Source organism: Antechinus flavipes, chromosome 4 (genome assembly GCF_016432865.1).
Source record: "Antechinus flavipes isolate AdamAnt ecotype Samford, QLD, Australia chromosome 4, AdamAnt_v2, whole genome shotgun sequence".
Classification (NCBI taxonomy): Eukaryota; Metazoa; Chordata; class Mammalia; order Dasyuromorphia; family Dasyuridae; genus Antechinus; species Antechinus flavipes.
The window spans coordinates 416,157,484-416,180,055 of NC_067401.1; the positions used below are offsets into that span (position 1 = coordinate 416,157,484).

At 36.9% G+C, this 22,572-nt stretch overlaps 1 protein-coding gene across 2 annotated transcripts in view; it reads right to left on the reverse strand.

The window, feature by feature from the left end:
- AXDND1 (axonemal dynein light chain domain containing 1) overlaps positions 1–21,942 on the reverse strand; it is a 124,590-nt gene extending 102,648 nt beyond the window's left edge. Inside the window, exons 1-4 of one of the 2 annotated variants that reach the window (XM_051998855.1) lie at positions 21,595–21,942; positions 20,939–21,102; positions 18,592–18,767; positions 17,981–18,081 (exon numbers count right to left, since the gene is read on the reverse strand). In XM_051998855.1, coding sequence (XP_051854815.1) covers positions 17,981–18,081; positions 18,592–18,767; positions 20,939–21,041 — 380 coding nt within the window. In that variant the 5' untranslated portion in view covers positions 21,042–21,102; positions 21,595–21,942. The remainder of the gene's footprint in view (positions 1–17,980; positions 18,082–18,591; positions 18,768–20,938; positions 21,103–21,594) is intronic. The other variant, XM_051998856.1, reaches the window with a different exon arrangement.
- Positions 21,943–22,572: the final 630 nt, after the last annotated feature.

The window sequence follows — 22,572 nt, forward strand, 5'->3', positions numbered from 1 at the left end:
GCTTTTAAAAAGGGGGGAAGAGGAAATTAGTCTATCACATGACCTATTTTTGATGCTGGTTTTCTGTAATAGCCACTTTCCTTTTTAGAAATTCACTAGTCACCTTTATAATGATCTAAGATTTTCCCAGGAATCTAAGTCAAGTTCCCTGGCATAGAGTTAGATAAAATTGTGTTCTCCCTATTAAAAAATTAAAGAAACATTTTCTTCTTCCCAATTTTGTAGAATTTTCCCCGTCATTTTCCCCAATCTTTGCAATACTACTGATTGGAGTTTAGCAGTTCCATCCATCAGTTCTTTCCAAAGCCAGGTAATTCTCTTATTTTCTATTTATCTTAGGCAACAAGATAAGTCATTTTAGTTCTTATATTTCCAACCCAAATGCTCTTCTTAACAGAGAAAACAGTCTACCTTTTTGTCTTCCTTTTCCTCCCAATATGGCTTTAAAAAGAATTCCAGAGAGAGGAATCTGGGAAGATGGTGAAATAGGTCAGAAAACTTCAGGTTCTCCAAATTCCCTCCCCCAAAATGAAGAACATTGCCTCAAAGTGAATGCAGAGCAACAGAAATAAATAAAAGTTGTTCTCCCAAGCAACTTAAAGAACCTCAAGAAAGATTCAACCTCTGGGTAGAGGTTTGGCCTGAATGAAGGGATAGTGTGGGAGTCCGAGTGGAAGCCAAAAGGACCTTCCATGTGGAGAGATGCCAGGTCCAGTTGGGCTGACTAGACACAGATCTGGGCTTCAGCTGGGGATGAGTGTGACCTGCCTTGGTGATGTAATCACACCTGCCTAGTCTGTGCATAGCTTGCTATTTCCAAGCTGTACTTTCCCAGGCATTCTGGCCTGCTCAAGATGCACTCCATTTGCAGTAATTCCTGTCATTCTGACCTGGCACAAATCCTCATTTCAATCTGCTCATTGGCTGGCAGAGGCTGAGAAGCTTCAGGACTATTGAGATGCTATGAGAACAGAATTTGCAGGAATGATAAGCCACCTGCCCAGATAGGAAGAGAGACAGTTTATCTGGGAATGCTAAAGTTTTTCCTTCAACCCAACTTTCTCATAGTCCCATCATACACTGACAGATTTATCTACTTTTTGTTTTCATTTGTGTCTCCTTAGCAACATTGTGGTTAGAAAGCATTTAAGGGGACTATTAATGATAATAAAAAGCTCGAGTCTAAATGATAGTCCAAAAAAAGTTCTTGTAAGAAATTAAAAAAGACTTCAAAAATCAAATAAGATAGCTCGAGGAAAAGTTAGGGGGAGGGGAATAAGAGCTACTCAAGAAAATCAACTGGAAAAAGAATAAAAAACTTAAGAAAATAATTGCTCGAAAATTAGATTTGGGTCAAGGGGAATCTAATTATAAGACAACAAGAAATAATAAAACAAAATCAAAAAGAATGAATAGAAGAGAATGTGAAACATCTCATCAGAAAAACAACTGATCTGAAGAACTGATCAAGTAAAGACAATATAAGAATTGTTGGATTATCTGAAAGTTACAACCAAAAAAAATTTTTATTCAATATTACAAAAAAATTTTAAGGAAAATTTCTCTGAAGTTCTAAAATAAGAAAATAAAGCAGAGGTAGAAAAAATCCAACAATTACCACCTGAAAGAAAACTTATATAAGAATATCATAGCTAAGTTTCAAAGGTTCCAGGTTATAAAGCTAATATGGCAAGTAATAAGAAAAAAAACAATTTAAATATTGTGTAGCTACCAGCAAGGATCACATAAGACCTAGCAGCTTCTACCCTGAAGGACCATATTTCAACTATATTTCAAAGAGCAAAAGAGTCAGGGTGTAATCAGGAGTACAAAGTTAAGCACAATCCTGAATGGGGAAAAAAGGATATTTAATGATTTGAAAGATTCTTAGATATTTTTGACAAAAAAAAAGAGCAGAATTTGATAGAAAATTCAACATATATGATCCAAGAGAAATATAAAGTAAACATTAAAGACCTATTGTAAGGGACTCAATAAGGTAAAACTGTTTACTTTTTATATGCAAAAATGTTAACACAACTGATGACATCATTTGTATAGTTTGAAAGAAAGGCTTGGGCTGATTCTCCAATTGATAAATGGTCAAAGGATATGAACAGACAATTCTCAGATGAAGAAATTAAAACTATTTATAGCCATATGAAAATATGCTCCAAGTCATTATTAATCAGAGAAATGCAAATTAAGACAACTCTGAGATACCACTACACACCTGTCAGATTGGCTAAGATGACAGGAAAAAATAATGATGAATGTTGGAGGGGATGTGGAAAACAGGGACACTGATACATTGTTGGTGGAATTGTGAACACATCCAGCCATTCTGGAGAGCAATCTGGAATTATGCTCAAAAAATTATCAAACTGTGCATACCCTTTGATCCAGCAGTGTTTCTACTGGGCTTATACCCCAAAGAGATACTAAAGTAGGAAAAGGGACCTGTATGTGCCAAAATGTTTGTGGCGGCCCTGTTTGTAGTGGCTAGAAGCTGGAAAATGAATGGATGCCCATCAATTGGAGAATGGTTGAGTAAATTGTGGTATATGAATGTTATGGAATATTATTGTTCTGTAAGGAATAACCAGCAGGATGAATACAGAGAGGACTGGCGAGACTTACATGAACTGATGCTAAGTGAAATGAGCAGAACCAGGAGATCATTATACACTTCGACAACGATATTGTATGAGGATGTATTCTGATGGAAGTGGATCTCTTCGATAAAGAGAGCTAATTCAGTTTCAATTGATCAAGGATGAACAGAAGCAGCTACACCCAGAGAAAGAACACTGGGAAATGAATATAAACTGCTTGCATTTTTGTTTTTCTTCCCGGGTTATTTATACCTTCTGAATCCAACTCTTCCTGTGCAACAAGAAAACTGTTCGGTTCTGCACACATATATTGTATCTAGGATATACTGTAACCTATTCAACATGGAAAGGATGGCTTGCCATCTGGGGGAGGGGATGATCAATTGATTTCAATTGATCAAGGATGGACAGAAGCAGCTACACCCAGAGAAAGAACATTGGGAAATGAATCTAAACTGCTTGCCTGTTTGGAGGGAAGGAAGGAAAAAATGGGAACAGAAGTGAGTGCAAGGGATAATATTGTAAAAAATTACCCTGGCATGGGTTCTGTCAATAAAAAGTTATTTAAACTGAAAAAAAAGAAAGAAAGGCTTGGGCTGGGCTGTGTTTAAGGGAATGATTCTAAAAACTAAAACTGGGTAGGAAGAGATTAAAAGAAATAATTATGTCATACAAATGAGACATGAATGCAAAAAGTATGGAGTAGAAGGCTGGTAGTGAAATCTTACTCTCACTGGAAATGAGTTAAAAGGGTACAATATACATTAAGAAAGATATTATGAGTCTTCTAAATTTAGAAAGAAATAAAGACAGCAAGTGGATAGGATAAGGAAAGGACTTTCAGAAATATGTGTAGATTAAGAATTAAGAGACAGAGGAGATGAGAGAGAGACTCTTAGATTAAGGTGAAGGGTGAGAGGTGAGGATAAAGGAAGAAATGTTAGGGGTTGGGTAGATTAGGGAATAGGAAGGCAAGGTTGGGGTAGAAGTATTGAGAAGAAATAGAGTAAGAGGATGAGCAGCATAGTGAAAAAAATAGGATAAAGGGAAATACACAATGAATAATTGTAACTTTGAATGTGAATGGAATGAATTTATCCTGGATAGCAAAAAGGATTAAAAATCTGAATTCAACAATTATGTCACTTAAAGGCAACATAATGAAAATAACAATTAAAATACAACACTGAAGTAGAATTTATTATGTTAAAAAACAGGGGTAGTAATTGTGATCTCAGACAAAGTTAAAGCTAAAATAGATTTAATTAAAAGAAAAAACAGGAAACGTATACTATGTTTCACCAATATTATTCAATTTTGTTTTAGACATCTAAAATAACCAGATATTATAAAATACCTGAGTGTATACCTGCTAAAACAGCCTCTGAAACTATATGAACATAAATATAAAATACTCCTTCTACAAATAAAGTAAAATTTAAATAATTGGAGAAATATTCTTTGATCATGTATAGGCAATGCTAATATATAATAAAAATGACAACTTTATCTAACTAATCCATTTATTTAATGCCATTCTAATTATTAAAGATTATTTTACTGAGAAAAAAAGAGTAACAAAATTCATTTTGAAGAACAAAAGGTCAAGAATTTCAAAGTCACTAATGAAAAAAAATGTAAAGGAAGGAAATTCAGCAATACCAGACATAAACTATACTATAAAGCAGTAAATATCAAAACTATCTGGTACTAGCTAAGAAATAGAAAGGTATATCAGTAGAGCAGAATAGACATACAACACCCAGTAATTAGAGTAATCTTGAGTTTGACAAACATAAAGGTCTAAGTTTGGGGATCAGAATTTATTATTTGGAGAAATGCAAATTAAAACCACCTCATACCTCTCAGATTGGCTAAGATGACAGAAAAAGATAATAATAATGTTGAAGGGAATGTGGGAAAACTGGGACATTAATGCATTGTTGGTGAGTTGTGAAATGATCCAACCATTCTGGAGAGCAATCCGGAACTATGCCCCAAAAGTTATCAAACTCTGCATATCCTTTGACCCAGCAGTGTTTCTACTGGGCTTATATCCCCAAAGAGATATTAAAGGATGGAAAGGGACCCACATGTGCAAAAATGTTTGTGGGGGCCCTGTTTGTAGTGGCCAGAAACTGGAAAATGAATGGACGCCCATCAATTGGAGAATGGCTGAATAAATTTTGGTATATGAATATTATGGAATATTATTGTTCTGTAAGAAATGACCAACAGGATAAATTCAGAGAGGCCTGGAGAGACTTACATGAACTGATGCTGAGTGAAATGAGTAGAAGCAGGACAACACTGTACACAGCAACAAGAAGATTAAACAATGATCAATACTGATGGACATGGCTCTTTTCAATAGTGAGGTGATTCAGGCCAGTTTCAATGATCTTGTGATGAAAACAGCCATATCTGCACCCAGAGAGTATGGAGACTGAGTTTAGATCACAACATAGTATTTTCATGTTGTTGTTTGCTTGTTTTTTTTTTCCTTTTGATCCGATTTTTTTTCACAGCATGATGAATATAGAAATATGTTTAGAAGAAATGCACATGTTTAACCTATACTGGATTTCTTGCTGTCTTGAGAAGGAGGGAGCGAGGAGGAGAGAGAGAAAAATCTGGAACACAAGATTTTGCAAAGGTGAATGTTGAAAATTATCTCTGCATATATTTGGAAAAATAAAATACTATTAAAGATAAAAAAAATTGGTAGAAATTGTTGGGGAAAGCTGTAAAGCAATCTGTCAGGAATTAGGCATAGACCAATATATACCAATACACCAAGATAAGATCAAAGTGGATACCTGATCCAGGTATTATAAGAAAATTAGAATAACAGGAAAAATATTACCTATCAGACTCATGTGTAAGAAAATAATATATGAAAAAACAAGAGATAGGGAGCATTTTTAAAGTATATAATTTAAAAATTCTTACATAAATAAAATCAATGTAGCCACGATTAGAAGGAAAGCAGAAAATTGGAGAAAAACTGTCATAGACAATCTTTCAGATAAAGGTCTCATTTCTCAAATACATAAAGAAGTTTGTCAAATTTGTAAGAATACTAGTCACACCCTAATTGATAAATGGTCAAAGAATATGAAAAGGCAATTTTTATAAAGAAATCAAAACTATATTTAGTCCTATGAAAAATGCTTTATATTTTTTTTTATTAGAAATATGTAAACTTAAAAAAACTTTTAGATATCTTATACCTATCAGATTGGCTAAAATGAGGCCCTTCAATTGGGGAATGGCTAAATAAACTGTGGGATATGATTGTGAAAGAATACTATTGTGATACAGGAAATGATAAACTGATTGATTTAGAAAAACATGAAAATACTTGGACCTATAAAGAAAAATGCTATCCATCTCCAGAGAAAGAAGTGACAAATAGAAATATGCATAGTATGTGCATATATCTATGTCTCCAAATAAATGCTCATCTGGCCTCTGCCTGATGATCCTTTCCAAAGCAGTTTCTTTAATCTTCAGCTAATTTTTGGTAATACACAGCCTAACTCCACCACTCTAACACTTTGCCCTGTATGTTCTAAGTAGATACTCTGGGCTAAGGTGAGCAAGTTTAATACTGCTTCCACAGGACAGCTTTTAAAATACTACATATATCTTTTCTTACTTTCCTTTTCCCCCAATATGTTTCAACCAAACTCATATGTGCTCATTAATTCAATTCTAAAAGCTCCAACATTCAAATGTTATTTGCTTTAAGAAAGATAGCAAGAAAAATCTATATTAGAACAATTTAGAAATTCAGGGGAAAAAAACAATGAAAATCAAGAAAGAAATGAACAAGTTTCTAATAGGAAAACAAATAAAACAAAGAATAAAATAAAAACTGGAGTCATGAAGAGACCAGTAACATTGATAAATGTCAAGAGAGAATTTCAGCCTGACTTCCTGACTTCACAGTCCAGACCCTCTCCATTGAAACATGCTGCCTGTACTATAAAAAGAGAGAAGCCATGAAATTGTAGAATATATACAGAAAAAATGTAAAAGGAAATAGAGTAAATGAGACTACTGTTATTGTTTTAAAGTTTGCATCTTTTCCCTCTAATCAAGACATAAGTGGAATTTTATGCTATTATTTAGGTTTTTTCCTCATTTTTCTTGTTTAAGCTTTTGATATATTTGGAAAAAAAGCAGAATTATATAGAATCATAAAAATTTACCTATTCTGCTTAACTTAACGTTATCTAATATTTATTTAACTATAGTAACCAAAAGGTTTGTTGACACTGGCCTACACTGGGACTAATATCTGCATTTGATATGCTAAAAGATTTTATTTACAACTAAGAATACATCAAAACAGTGCCACATTAATACATTTAAATGTTCATGTGTTTTTGTTACAGCCTTAATTAGCAATAGAAAAAAGCTATTTTATCCCAATACCAAAGATATTAAGGTACTAGAACCCATTGTTCCATTCTAGAGAGCCAGTGGTTCACTTCCAAAAGAAATACTCTTCCAAAGGAAATTGGGGCTGTTCCAGAATGGCCCAAGTTACCAGTCTAGAGAATTGGGTGATGGAAGTATTAGTTTCTGAGACTTTCAAGGACTGCAATTTATCTGGAGAAGTTTTAGTTTCATCAGAAGACTCAAAGTCCTTCAATTAACTTGATCTCATCAAAAGAACTACCCAGCTACATAAGGATCTGCTAGGCTTCTCATTCCAGACTAATTCTGAGAAAGATCACCCAGCATGCTCCAGAACAGAGCTTTGCACCCAGTATGAAACTTCAGCTAGGTTTACACAGCACTGATCTAAGTTCAGGAAAAGTGTTTATACTCTGACAACTCCGACGGGCCCAAGAAGTATGGGCAAAGGGTGGTACTCGAGCTCACCTCTATACTTTTCCATAATCACCTGGTTCCAAGCATGACCAAATTATTACTACAGCTATATGATGCAAGTAGAAACCATTCTTTGGCTCTTTATATGCTATAATGTTTTGGGTCTTTTTCTGAGGCATCTCTTCATTACATCCTACTTCCCCTGAGTCATCTTCTTCGATTCCGCCCCCATAGCAGTTAAAAAAGATTTCAGAACAACTTGGAACTTGTTCTCAGGTAGACTGCTAATTTTTAAATCACACTGACCACTACTGACCTTAAAGAAGTGAATGAACTTTTCTATCATTACAATAATTAGCTTAGATTTTTATAGTACTTCAGGATTATGAGTCTCCATTAAAGTCTCACTCTGATGCTCCCCTGAGGAAGCATCTATTCCTACCCAGAAGCCACGCCAAGCAAACACAGGCTCAGGCAGGCCCTTCCCCAAGAGAGGTCAGGTTTCTAGCACAATCCTACGCCACACTTTATCACCCAAGGACCAGCCCAGCCATATTTACTGAGGTCATTCCCCAAATGCTGGTCACTGGCTAATGACTTTCCCCTCCACAGAAACTCATGAAGCCAATCTACCAAGGCAAAAGGGGGTCAGAGGGAATAGGAATAACCACGCCAATGAAATCACAGAGGCTTATACCATTAAGGCACAAGTATAAAGCACTTCTTCTATACATTATCATTCCTTGGACAATCTGTGTAACCATGGGCAAATTAAGGTCTCAAAGCTAGAGTTTCCTCATCTGTAAAGTGGGAACAATACCAAATGCAGTATGTACTTCATGGGGTTGTTGTGAAGCTCACACGAATGAGATAATTTTCTCATGCACTTTGCAAAACTTAAAAGCTGTGTAGAAACGTTCATTAGTCTCATGATTCCCCTCTGCATCCTCACAACCACTCTGTGAGATAAGCAGTACAAATATGTCCCCTTGTTATGAGTGTAGAAGCAGAGGGATAGAAAGGACAGGGTCCTGTGCAATCATTAGGACCTGGATTAAAACCATTTGCTCTGTACCTGAGAGTGCTTCCTTTAGCCTGTTACATCTGTGGCATCTCAGGGCAGTTGATGACCGCAGCATGTAACTTTAAGGTCATTAAGTTCTCATTCTAGGAGCCTATGACATGGATTCAGAAGGCCTGGACTTGGGTGCAAGTCAACTCAAAATAACAAGCAATTATTAAGTGCCAATTAGAGTCCATGCTCATAGGCAATGCAGGTGCAAAGACAGTACAGTCCTACATTGGTGGAAAAACAACATATCCGTAGGTAATCAAATGCAAAATATATTTTCAGGGAAAGGCATTGCAACCAGAAGGATCAGGCTAGGTGTCCCATTAGTCGGACTTTGAAGGAAAGCTGGGAGTTCTAAGAAGAGGAGCTGGAGAGGAAGGACATGCTGAGCATGCTTGGGGAGGGAAGTACAGGCCAAGCACAAAGGCATAGACTGGAAAGATGGCATGTTGTGTGCCCTAAGTCCTCCCGTCTGATGGGTACATGGAGTATATGTGGGGGTGGGCAGGAGGAGAATGTGCCATAACTCTGGGAAGTTAGAATGGAGCTAGACTGTGGAGTACCATAAAAGGCAAACAGGGAATAATTTTACACTAGAGCTGAGAAGGAGGCAGTAGTTTCTCTTGAGCAGTAGGGTAATGTCACTTTTAAAACTAAAATAAACTGAGGCACAAATTTCCAAGCACTTTTAATTTGCTGGCAAGGCTAGCAGTTACCAATAAAAAGGGTCTTTCAGCTCCCCAGCAAGCCAAAAGACTCTGAATGAGAGAAGACAAATCATTTTTACAGACAAAAGGAGGAGCAACATCACAGGTGGGAAAACTATTATTGGTTACAAAACTCGTAGTGTCATAGACACGAGGAACAATATGATAGGTTAGAAACTGGGAAGCTGAGAGATGGAGAAACTTGTTTATGGAATAGTCAGGAGGCCATTTTCACTGGATCCAAGAGTATCTGTTGGGGAGTAAAGTATAGGAAGACTGGAAAAGAGGGCTCAACAATAAAGGGCTTTAAATGCCAAACATCGTTTTGTATTTGATCCTGGAGGCAATAAGGAACCCTTGGAATTTACTGAATGGGAGTGGGGGTTGAAGTGATCAGCTTTGAACTTCAGGAAAATCACTTTAGATGTGAGCTATATCGTGAAGATAGAATTGACAAAATTTGGCAATACAGGTTGAGGGAAAGGGAAGGGTCAAGGATGACTTTAGCACTGCAAACTTGGGTAAGCAGGCAGACATGTAGAAAGAGAATCACATAATGAAGTATACAGTTGTTATCAAAAGCTGCTGAGAGGCCAAGAAATATAAGAAAAGAAAAGAAATCAGATTTGGCAATGAGTCTCAGGTCATGGGGAACTGTGGACAAACCAGTTCAAGTTGCATAATAGATTTAGAGGCGAGACGTAAATGGGAAGGGAGAAAAAGTTCAACTTGTTCTAGAAGTTTGGAAGTGAAAGAGAAAAGCATTTCAGGGGAGTGTTATGGGGGATTACAGAAGGGCAGATCTGAGTATATTTGTAAGGAGCAGGAAGCCAAAGAAAAATAATTCTCACAGTTTTACAGCACTCACTATGTGTCAGGCACCAAGCTAAGAGCTTTATCAATATTATCTCATTTGATCTTCATCCCCAGGCTGTAGGGGCTGTTGTTATCCCCATTTTACAAAAGAGCAAACTCAAACAGGGTTACATGCCCAGGGTCATCCAGGCTGGCTGATTGATATGAACTGATAATCAGGGCAGAGAGCACACTACTGGGGGTGTGCTGACATTAGAAGTGACACTGACCCCTCAAGGCTACCATTAAGAGCTCTCAGGAGACCTAACAGTCACCCTCTGGACTCATTTCACTTGTTTGAGTGGGAGCTAAGAGAGTAATTCCAGAGTATGCACTCCATATGCTATTAGGATTATTACTATTATTATTTTGGGTGCTCAGAGGTCTTTGTTTTGTTTTGCTTCTTGGATCTTAGTTATATTAAAGCTATTGGCTATAGATAGGATATGTGTGGTATGGCATACTGACATATATATGTATGAACATGTATAAAAATATATATACACATACATACATGTATATAACATTTTATTGCAACATTCATGAACATTTAATTATTCTTCCAAGCACTTCAAGAGCAATATAAATGGTAATTACTATTCATTAAAATCATGTCCCAAGGGTATACAATAAAAATCAGATACTTCATGACATTTGGAGGGCCCCAAGCCTTTCATTGAGATTACTGAGTAGATCTTATTTCTTCTGCAACAGTTTCTTTTTTTTTTTATAAATTTTATTTTATTTAATAATAACTTCGCATTGACAGAATCCATGCCAGGATAATTTCTACACGACATTATCCCTTTCTGCAACAGTTTCTAGCACAGAAGACATTCTATCATATGGATGGGCATGTAGATGTAATTTAGATGATCTGAACTTAAAAGGATATAATTATAAGGATAACTTTAAAGGATTATAGTTAAAAGGGTAGAGCCCTAAATTAAGTTATTTTACTTACAAGTAAATGCAAAACTATCTATTCCTTAGATTTGAAAGATAGCAGCATTAATCAAGAGTAGAGAAACATTACAAATCTTATACTAACAAAAAAAAAGTAATTTTTTAGGTATAATGAGTTCATACTTACATGGAAATTTAGTTTTCCTCACCTGAACACTGCGAAGTATACTATTATTACCATTTTGTAAAATAATGAGGAAATGGGGACCCAGAGAAATGAAACTGCTCACTCATGTCACATGGAGCAGAACCAAAGAGAAGATCAAGATTCCCTGATTTCAAATCAAGCTGCTATTGTAATGTAATTTAAATCTTACCTTGTTTAAGCCTTAACTTCAGGATGGTGCCTTTTTTTCAAATATTTCTAGATCATAGAATCTTGAAATTAGAAAGAACAATATAGTGGAACCTAGAACTGAGCAAGTAGCCCCTCTAAATGAATTATCTGAAATTCAGATGAGTGCTAATTGAGCTTCTTGGAGGTTCAAGTGACAGCAGATTCACTACTTCTTAAGGTAGTATATGCTAACTTTTGAACTGTTCCAGTTGTTAGGAGGATTGTCATTGGTCACTTGATTTCAGTTATGTCGGACTTTTTGTGATCCCTTTGGGATTTTTTGGGGCAGATATACTAGAGTAGTTTGCCATTTCCCTCTCCAGCTCATTCTACAGATGAGGAAACGGAGGTAATCAGGATTACATGGCTTGTCCAGGGTCACATAGCTAGAACCTGGTCCTTGTATCAAGATTAAATCTAATTCTGAAACTTATGCCCATTGATCCAAAGTTTGCTCTCTAGGACACCCAATTTCCACAGTACTGTTTTTCTAATGCTTGAAAGACTACTATGATAGTCTAATATAGACTAAGCACTCCCATTTCTTTCACCTAGTCACCACATGTTGCAGTTGATGAGGCAACAAGCATTTATTGAACATTTACTTTGTGGCAAGCATTATGCCAAATATTTGGAATACAAAGAAAGGCAAAAAGCCATTCTCTGCCATCAAGATGCTCAAACTGTAAAACTTAAAATAGCATTTGATAAACTCATACACACAAAATAGTGTACGTGAATAACAGCAGGTACTTGTAGTAAAGAGGGGAGGAAAGTGCACTTGTTGAACATGGGACTGAGCTGAGTATTGAAGGCAAAATGCAAGGTGAAGCAGAGATAAAGAGGAAGAATATTCTTGGCATAAAGGATAGCCAGGTATGAAGATGGGAGATGGAGGGTCATGGGTGAGGAACAAGAAGGCTGGTGTCCTTGGACTGTTGAGGAGGAAAATAAAGAAGAAGGCAATTGGGAAGGTAAGATGGGGCCTGGTTATAGAAGGCTATAAAAGCCAAATGGAATTTTCTTTTTGGTCTTGGAGGTAATAGGGAGCCACTGGAGATTATTAAATTTTGGGCCATATGATCACTTTAAAAAAAATCACTTTGCAGTGGGTGAAGGAGAGTTTGGAGCTAAGAATGAGCTTCAAGATGGGTGCTAAGCCATAAGGCTACTGCAATTGTCCAAGAATGAGGCCATACAGTAGAATGGTGGATGTGTCGGTGCAAAGAAGGGGACATTTATGAGAGATTTTATGAAGGTAGAAATGACAAGATTGACAACAAGATTGGACAACTGGGAAAATGGAGGCACCTCAAAAGTGATAGTTTGATAGTTAGCATATAATTAGCTTTAAGATTTGCAGAGTACTTTGCCTTTCTTATCTATTTGAGCTTCACAAAAACCCTGTGGAATAAGTGGTATTGTTGTCCCCATTTTACAGATGAAGAAACTTAGACAAAAAGGTTAAATGACTTCTCCAGGGTCATATAGCTTAGTAATGCCTGAGGCCACATTTTAATTCAGTCTTCTTGACTCTAAGTCAATATTCTATCCCCTGTGCAACCCAACTGCCTCTTATGATTTACATATCATATCATATCATTACATTACATCATTGTATTACAATATATCATATTATATTACATTATATTGTTATATTATGTCATATCATATCACATTACATTACAACATATCAGCCTAAACCAGGGTAGTGGCTGTATTAGTGGAAGGAAGGGATCATATAAAGTGAACAAGGATAAGATTTGGTGATTGATGGGACATGAGATATCAGTGAAAATGAGCACCTGATGCTGACGCTTAGGCTGGATGACTGAGAGGATGGAGGTGTCCTCAATAACAGGGAAATTTTTTGAGAGAGGGAGGCTGAGGAGGAAAAGACAATTACTTGTATTTTAAGCATGTTGAGTTTAAGATGTCTAAGGGTCATGGGCTTCAAAGAAATCCAAAAGAAATCTGGTGATGGAAAACTGGAGCTCAGGAGAAAGGTAAAGGACTGGATTATAGACACATCTGGGAATCATATGCAGAGAAATCACTGAACCTGTGGCAGCTGATGAGATCACCAGGTGAGATGCTATAAGAGGGAGAAGAGATAAGGACCCAAACTTGGGAACGGGCCCTTGAATCCTGATCTTTTCATTTTGAACAAAGCCTCTCCTGTTATTTCTGACATCATTCTACATCTGTTCCTAAACCCATGTCTGGAATTGTCATAGTAATAAAGGAAGAGTGCTAATGATCTCTGGATTTTTAGCCCAATGTCTTAAAGAGCAAGTTTGTTGGTTCAGCATCCTGTGAGATGAACTGGTCTGGGCTTTTAAAATGGCCTTCTGCTGGCTGTACCCTTTAAGTTTAATGAAGGAGACAGTAAGCAAATAACCATGTACAAGCAATTCTGCATATTCAGGATAAATAAGAAGGTTGGGTTTTAGTTTAGACTTAAAGGAAGTCCAGAAAAGTTAGTAATCAAAATGGAGAAGGAAGAGCATTCTAGGCATAGGAAACGGCCAGAAAGAATGTCTAGATCTGAGAGATGGAGCCTCTTGTTCATGGAACAGGAAGGAAGTTACTGTCTCTGGAATGTAAAAAGACTGGAAAGGTAAAGGGGGATTAGATTAGAAAGGACTTTGAACATCAAATAGCATTTTATATTTGATCCATTGGAGTTTACTGAGGTTGCAGGGAGGGGTGTGTATGAGACCTGTGGATAGTATAAGAGACTTTGTCAAATATTTGGCAGAAATTTAAGGAAGCTATATCTACAACTTTCCTTTGAGCTACAAATCTAGGCCCAGCAGCTTTTCGTGATTATTACACCTATATGGCAAGGCAATAGTGAGTTAGAATGACCAGTAATTATGTTTCTAAATGGTTGAAAACAGGACTAAGGGATTACTCACTAAATAAATCTATTCCAAGTTGATATTAATCAGAACCCTTTTTGCTTGATTTTTTTTCAAGTAGTTATATACATTCCTCCCAGGGCTACTATTCATGTCCATTTATTTTCCCTACAAGAAAATCAAGACTTTCAACAAATAAACATGTTGAAGGCAATCTGCAATGGCAAATTTAGTAAAGGGGCTACCCAGAAATAAACTAATAACTGGACTGTAATCAAAAAAGGATATAATGACCATGTTATAAGCTATAATCAGAAAGCACAAAAATTTTGTTTTATTTTGTTAAAAATCTTGAATGATTATGAAACACAAGAAAAAGTTAATACACCGAAGACCCAAGTCATGAAAAAACTTAGAATGATCAGTGGGATAATGAACTTAAGAACAATGTCAGCACCCAGAAAGGAAAGCAAGGTGGTAAATAAGCCCTTCCCCCCCCAAAAAAAAAATATCACCAGAACAATTTAATATAAAGAAGTATAAAAATTCTTTTTATTTTCCTGCAATGGGATTAGAAAGATTACTATGACTACAACCTTCTCTGGAATCGTCCATCCAGACACACACACACACACACACACACACACACACACACACACACACACAAAAACAACTCAATTATATGGACTCTACAAACCATTGAACTTCGGTTTACTCTCAAAGGAAAGAGTCTCATATATATCTAGAAACTTTGTTCATTCATGATCTTTTTTCACCTAAGAAATTTTCATGTGACCCTAGGTGTACAGGTATATAAAACAGGTACACAAATCAAACATTCACTTATAATAATCATAATTTCAAGACCCCCACCTTTAATTATAATACCTCATATGCAGTCATGATTCACTGTTTAAGAAGCTGAAATCTAGACAATGAAGGAACCACCTAGTCTTTCTGAGGCTCATTTCCTCATCTGTAAATTATGGATAATTAAAGTGGACTCAGCCTTGTTGACTGCAATGTGTTTTTGTGAGAGTCAAATAAAAAGCTTTGAAAGCCATAGATCGCCATGGAAACATAAGGTGGTATTATTGCTGTTCTAAAAATAGGGTCTAGGAAATTTCTGCTGATGTGAATGAAAACTTATAGATATTAGAGTGCCCTTTGAGGAAAACAAAACATTGCATAGATTCCAGAAATAACTAGCTTAGTCCTCCCGTCTTTATATCCCAATAGTCTATTTTCTAGCCTTTTCTCTGCACTAGATCCGATAACTGATCCCCTCTTGTCCCACTGCAACATGAGGGACAAAGCAGTGAATTTGTTCTCAAATGTTTGTTGCTATTGCTAAAGAGTGGAAGAAAAAAATGCCACATACCTTCTGTAGGCTGGGGGAATAGGGAAAATGCTACACTAGGAAACCAAAGAGCAGGGTTTAAATTCTTGAGCTCAGCTGCTTCCCACCTGCTCAACTTTGGGCAGTCGGCTTAATCTCTTTAAGCCTCAGTTTACTCCTCTGTTAAAGTGAGAAGCTGAACTACTTGACATCCAAGGTCTCTCTAAATCTGTGATCCTGGAAACCGTCCAGGTTTAACATTTTTTGATTTCCCATTTTTACCCTTTCCAGGAACCCATGCAGAATTGTATTAGAAGCCTCAGATGTCACGGTGGATTGTGCACTAGGTCTGCAGTCAGGAAGACCTGAGTCAAATACAACTTCAGATACTTACTAGCTGTATCCCTTAACCTTGTTTACCTCAGTTTCCTCTACTGTAAAATGGGGCTCATAATAACACCTACTTCCCAGGGTTGCTGCGAGGATAAAATGAGTCATCATTGGCAAAGTACTGAACACAGTACCTGACACATAGTAGGAACCATACATATATACAATATACATGTGTGCATACATATATACATATATATGTACTATACAATAGGCAATGTACTATACAATATATACATATAATATACAATGTGCACATCTATAATATACACAAACAATATACAACATGTATATAACATAAAACATATGCATATTATATACAATATATTATAATAAACAAAATGTACATATAAAATATGTGTGTAACATACAAAATATGCATATATAATATACAATGTGTATATATAATATACAATATATGCATATACTATATAATATATGCTGTGTAATATACAACACATGCATATAACATACAATGTATACATATATAATATACAACCATAGCATATATAACATATACATATATTATATGCAATATATACATTATAGTATACAAAATATGCATGTACAATATATGTATATATAATATATGAAATATGTACATATAATATGTAATGTGTGCATATGACATACAATATACATACAATGTATGTATACATATATAATATACAACCATATCATATATAATATACAACATATAAATATATGATATGCAATATATACATTACAATACATACATATAAAATATGTGTGTAACATACAAAATATGCATATACAATATAGTGTGTGCATATAATATACAATATGTACTATGTAATTTACAATATATGCATATATAATATATAATATGTTCTGTGTAATATACAATATATACATATATATACAATGTATACATATATCATATTCACATGTTGTATACTATATACAATATATACATATATAATGTACAACAATATCATATATAACATACAACATATGCATATGATATACAATGTGTAATGTGTAATATACAATATATGCACATATAATATATATGTGCTGTGTAATATACAACACATGCATATAATATACAATGTATACATATATTATATACAACTATATCATATATAATATACAACATATGCATATGTGATATACAATATATAATATACAACATATAAACCTATGATATGCAATATATACATTACAATACATACATATAAAATATGTGTGTAACATACAAAATATGCATATAATATACAATATATACTATGTAATTTACAATATATGCATATATAATATATAATATGTGCTGTTTAATATACAACACATGCATATAATATACAATGTATACATATATGATATACAACCATATCATATATAATATACAATATATAATATACAGCAAATGCATATGTGATATACAACATATAACTATGATATATAACATATACATTATAGTATACAATATATGCATAGATATGAAATATGTACATATAATATACAATGTGTGCATATGATGTGCAATATGCACATTTATAATATACAGTGTATACATATAGAATATGCAATATGTACATGTGTGCAATGTCTATAATATACACGTGTGCACATATAATATACATGTGTTTATGTGACACACAATATATATCTATATACTATACAATAACAATCAATACAGCTATGTGTGTACCTACACATATACACACATATACGTATGTATTATTATTATTAACTGAGCATCGACTCTAAGGGGTTGGAAAAGAATAAGAAACATGACTCTAAATCTCTTCTGGGGACGCCCAGGGTGGCGAATGGGACAGAAAGCTGGATTCCAAGTGCGTAAGATTTGGCTTCAAAGCCCAGCTCTGCCACGTGCCCGCTGGCGCCCCCAGCCCCCGGAGCGCTTGTAAACGCCCCGCAGTAAGCCGGTCGGCCCTGGTGGAGGAAGCCCCTCCCTGGGCCAGTGTCTACCACCTTTCGCCTTGCCCTCGGCGACCGGCCCCCTTACCTTCCAGCTCCCGTGAAGGAGATGGGGTGATCCGTCAGGTACCGAAACTTGTCTCTTCGGCAGGGGTGGTGCCAAACATTGCTGGTGGGGCGCATGCCGAGCTGGGGAAAAGCACAGAGACCGTGGCTCAGCAGAAGGCGCTCTACTCAAGCGAAAACCTGCTACAGGCGCAAATCCTGAGTAAACAGAGAAAGGAAAGAAGGAAGGGAGGAAGGGAGAAAGGAAGGGAAGAAGGAAAGAAAGGAGGAAGGCAGGAAAAGAAGAAAGGAGGAAGGGAGGGAGGGAGGGAAGAAAGGTGAAAAGGAAGAAAGGAGGGAGGAAAGGAAGGAGGGAGGGAGGAAGGGAAGGAAGGAGGAAGGAAGGGAAGGAGGGAGGAAGGAAGGGAAAAAAGGAGAGAGGAAGGAAAGAAACAGGGAAATTGACCATTTCGGTTAATTCACGTTAAAACAGGTTAAAGGGAATGACAAAGGACAAGTTTCTTTCATTCATTTGCCTAGAGGCTTCGACCTTGTTGGGAAGGTTTATAGATTTCTACCGAAAGACCTATTTACAAATAGAATTTTCTAAGATGGTCCCATGTCAGAAACTGAAATGCTCCCAAGTTGACATACCTTCATTTCTTTGTCAGTTTTGACTTTCTTACGGGGTAGTAAGGCTTCAGGGCAACTGGCAGCATAGGCTGTATTGGTCAAAGACAAAATAATTTCCTCTGGGATGAAATCGCACTGGAGCGGGGTTTCATCGGAGCAGACTAGCGCCTTGGATGTATCGTCCATTTCAGAGGTCACTAGAAAGTAGTTGGAGAGAAAAGTTGCTGCTATCATCTGCAGGGAAAACAAAAAGCTCATCTTTTGCAAAAGATACCTGCAGAGATGAGGGATCCGAGGACGCTGAATGTTGCTGTTAGAGCTATACATTGATTGGTTTTGAAGATTTTAAAAAATCTCTCTTTTAAAAATTATTTGCTATATGAATATGTTATATTTCCCCTCTGGAAAGGGGGGGAAAAAACAGGGAAAATATAGGAAAAAATAAAGATTTTTTTTAAAGGTGGGGTAAAGTGAGAAAAACATTGGTGGATAGAGTGTAAAAAACTTGGCTGAAAAACTACCACTGAAATGAGTTCTCTAAGATGAATGCTGCTGCTGACTTCCAAATATACATGGTACTGACAGAATCTTGACTACTAGTTAAAAATAACACAAGTATATAAAAGAGCTCAGAATACAGAAAAGCAAATTGATCTTTGAGTTTTGGCCCAAGTTCTGGTATTTATATCTGTGAGTCCCAGCTTTTTTAACAGTTAAAATAAAATGTCCAAAATTCAAACTGGGAATTCTCAGGGCTGAGAATGAGACTGGATATATGGAACTGCATGTGAATCATCAAAGATCATAATTAAATCCAATGTACCTGTTGGGGTTACAGGAGAGTGTAAACAAAGGAAAGGGTCAAGGAGAGACCTTTGGGAAACATTCACATTAAATGGGGGCATGATATGTATGGATAATGAACCAGCAAAAGACATTGAGAAAAAAGTGATTGGTCAGACAGGTAAGAGAACCAGAGATAGTAGTGTCAAGAAAACCAAGAGGAAAGAATATTCAAGAGAGGGAGGTCAACACTAGAAAAGTTGTGAAAGGTTTAAAAAACCAAACAATATCCAAACAGAAGGGATCCACTCAAATTTACTGACTATGGAAAAAGAAAGGCCTGTGTTTTAGGAAGATCTCTTTGGCAGCTTTGAGTGAAAGATGAACTGGAATGGAGAGAAGAGTTTGGCAATTGATGATTGCCAAATAATTTAAGATTGGGGTGATGGGGCCACCAGAATAAAGGCAGTAGGAAGGTAAAGAAAGGACATACATATGAGAGATGAAACTAAAGCAGAACTGACATAACTTGTCAACACTGTAGAGATGTCTAGTGAGTGCAACTGGGGAATCAAAGATGTTACTTAAGTTTTTCCAAGCTGGGTGTTTGGAAGGATAGTAGTACCCTGAATCATAATAGCAAACTTTGAAAGCAGGGAAGTTTTGGAGTGAAAGGTAATGAATTTTGCTTTGGACATGATGAGTTTGGGATATCTATGAGATATCCAGTTCAAGGTAGGAGAGCTCAGGACAGTTTAGGGCTGTATATATTAGTTCTGGGAATTATTTGCATAGAGATAATTGAACTCTTCTTATAAAATCATGAAGGGAGATGGTTGGTCAGTCAACAAGTATCCAAATAGAAAGTAGAAATCCCAAATAAAACCTTGGAGGTTAGGAAAAGAGAAGGATTTGAGAGAAAGACCTCTAAATTTCCTTCCTATTCTAAATCTATGATCTCATGATTTCAATTAGCTAAGCAATTGGGCAATCGATGACTTCTCCTTCCTCACTTTTTTCCCATGGTAAACAAGCCGGTATCAAAGTGTATTGAATTTCTTTTTGTTTTCATCTAACAATTAGCTTGAATTTGGAAAGCCATTCCATCAGAGTTTGTTGGTTTGGTCTGACTCTGTAATGTTTTGAACATACATTTCTTGGTTGGTACCTTTCTCCCCCTGAAAAAAAGTCACCACTTTGATTATGGAGAATAATAACTTACAAATAGAGAAAATAAATCAATCTTTCAGTGGGACCACCAATACACAGTGTCTGGTAGGTGCTTAAATATTTATTGAATTGAATCGTTCATATAATCCATGTTTAAAATAGGGTTAATTCAAAAGAATATAAAACAAGACTTGCCAATGAAACAAATACATAGCCAAAAATGCTATATGCATGTTATGAAACAAGGTGAAACTAGGTGTTTTGATGTATCAGTCTTTTCCTTTATTAAACATGTTATTAGAAAACAGTTTTAAGGTTTTAGGTATGTTGCCAACTTAAAGGAGGGAAAATGAATAGGGAACCGTTTTCCATCTCTGAATAGAATCGTGTAGGATGCTTCTTTGGTAGCTTTTACCTATCTCCTTGTGGTGGGTGGTCTTCAATTCCATAACTTCTTTTCCCTCAGAAGTTGAGGGCAGGACTGGCGGAAATGAAACAGACTTTTTACTATGAGACATGGTGAATAACAACTATTATTCTTTTACTCAAATGTTTCCACTCCCAGTTACCACCACAGTCCTAGAAGAGAGAAAAATATTTAAAAGGTCACAAAATGACAGAGTTGAGGTTTCAAGAGCAGACGGAGAGACTGCAGCCTGCTCTGGTGGTAGAATAGCGGGAAAGGCGCATGGGATCTGACCCCGGCTTTGAATCTCCCTCTGCCTTTTTCTGACTGTGTGACTTTAGGCCCATTTCTCAACCTTTCTCAGTCTCGTATTCCTCAAATGTCAACCCAATGGGTTAAGACTCGGGAACCCCTGGTCCTTCCCTGGCACCTCTTAAGTCCGTGGGCTAAAAGATTCTATTCATTTTCTGGAGGCTTTCAAAGCCGGGGGGTTGTCAAAGAGGGAAGGGGGGAGGGGGAGGAGCTCGGCTCCCACCGGACTGAAGCGGGAATGCCCGCCGCCCGCCCCCCGCCATGGTCCTATTCCCGGGCCGCTCGACTCGGGAGGGGACTTGGAGCTGGGAGCGGGTGAGGAGGGTCCCCGTTGTTGGAGGAAGGGTTCCCACCACGGCTTCGCAGGGGCAGCGTCAGCTTCCACCCATCAAGTCAAGTAAAAACCAGCCAAAAACACTGCAAAATTCCCTCTTCCCGCTACGAGGTCAAGGGACTTCGCCATGGACGCCAGATCGTCGCCATAGAAACTTAAGGGCCCCCGGGCCTTAGCAACTGTCAATTATGGCTGTCTGCCCCGAAGCCTGAGTAGAAGGCGAAGAATTTAAACGTTTGCTTTTGCCGTTCTCCTGGCAAACCTCTTTGGATTTTAAAATGTCTCTTCAGAGAGGTATTTTAAGAGATTCTAGAAAAGGCGGGAAAGCTGTCAAGAGAATTTAGAGTTTTTAAGACGGGCCCTGCCTCGGCGACAAAAGGCACCCTTTGGCTCCCTTCCGAGGGATAACGATGCCAGTGCGCATGAGTTCAAAAGGTCCCTTCTTCGGGCTTCTGTGAAATTTGCTCCGCAGTGTCCCGACTAGTGGAGGTGAACCTCGGAATCCGTAGGAAATTGGTCCGTGCGCTTGAGAGGCTGCTTTTGAGCGGAACTGAGAGTCTTTACCGTAGGACCACGGGCAAGGCAATTCACCTCGCAGAATCTCGGTTCTCTAATTCTCTCTCCGCTCCCTTCCCCCAAGTCACAGCAATAATACAGTAGCTAACACTTATAATTGCATTTATTAGCATTTAAGGTTAGCCAGGCGCTCCATATACATTATTAGCTTAATTCGCTCTCCCCCAAACCCTAAAAGGTAGGCGCCATTATTATATCCCTTTTACAGATGGAGAAACAGGCTGGCAGGTTCAGGGACTTGCCCGGGACCATAAAGCAAGTATTTGAGGTGGAATTCGGAATTAAGTCTCCCTGGCTCTGACCACTGTGGTTAATACCAAATGATAATGCTTTATTATTATTATCACCATCATCATCATCATTATTATTAAATAAAACTTTTTTTTAAAAATTAAAGCTAAGCACAGAAAAAAAAAAAAAA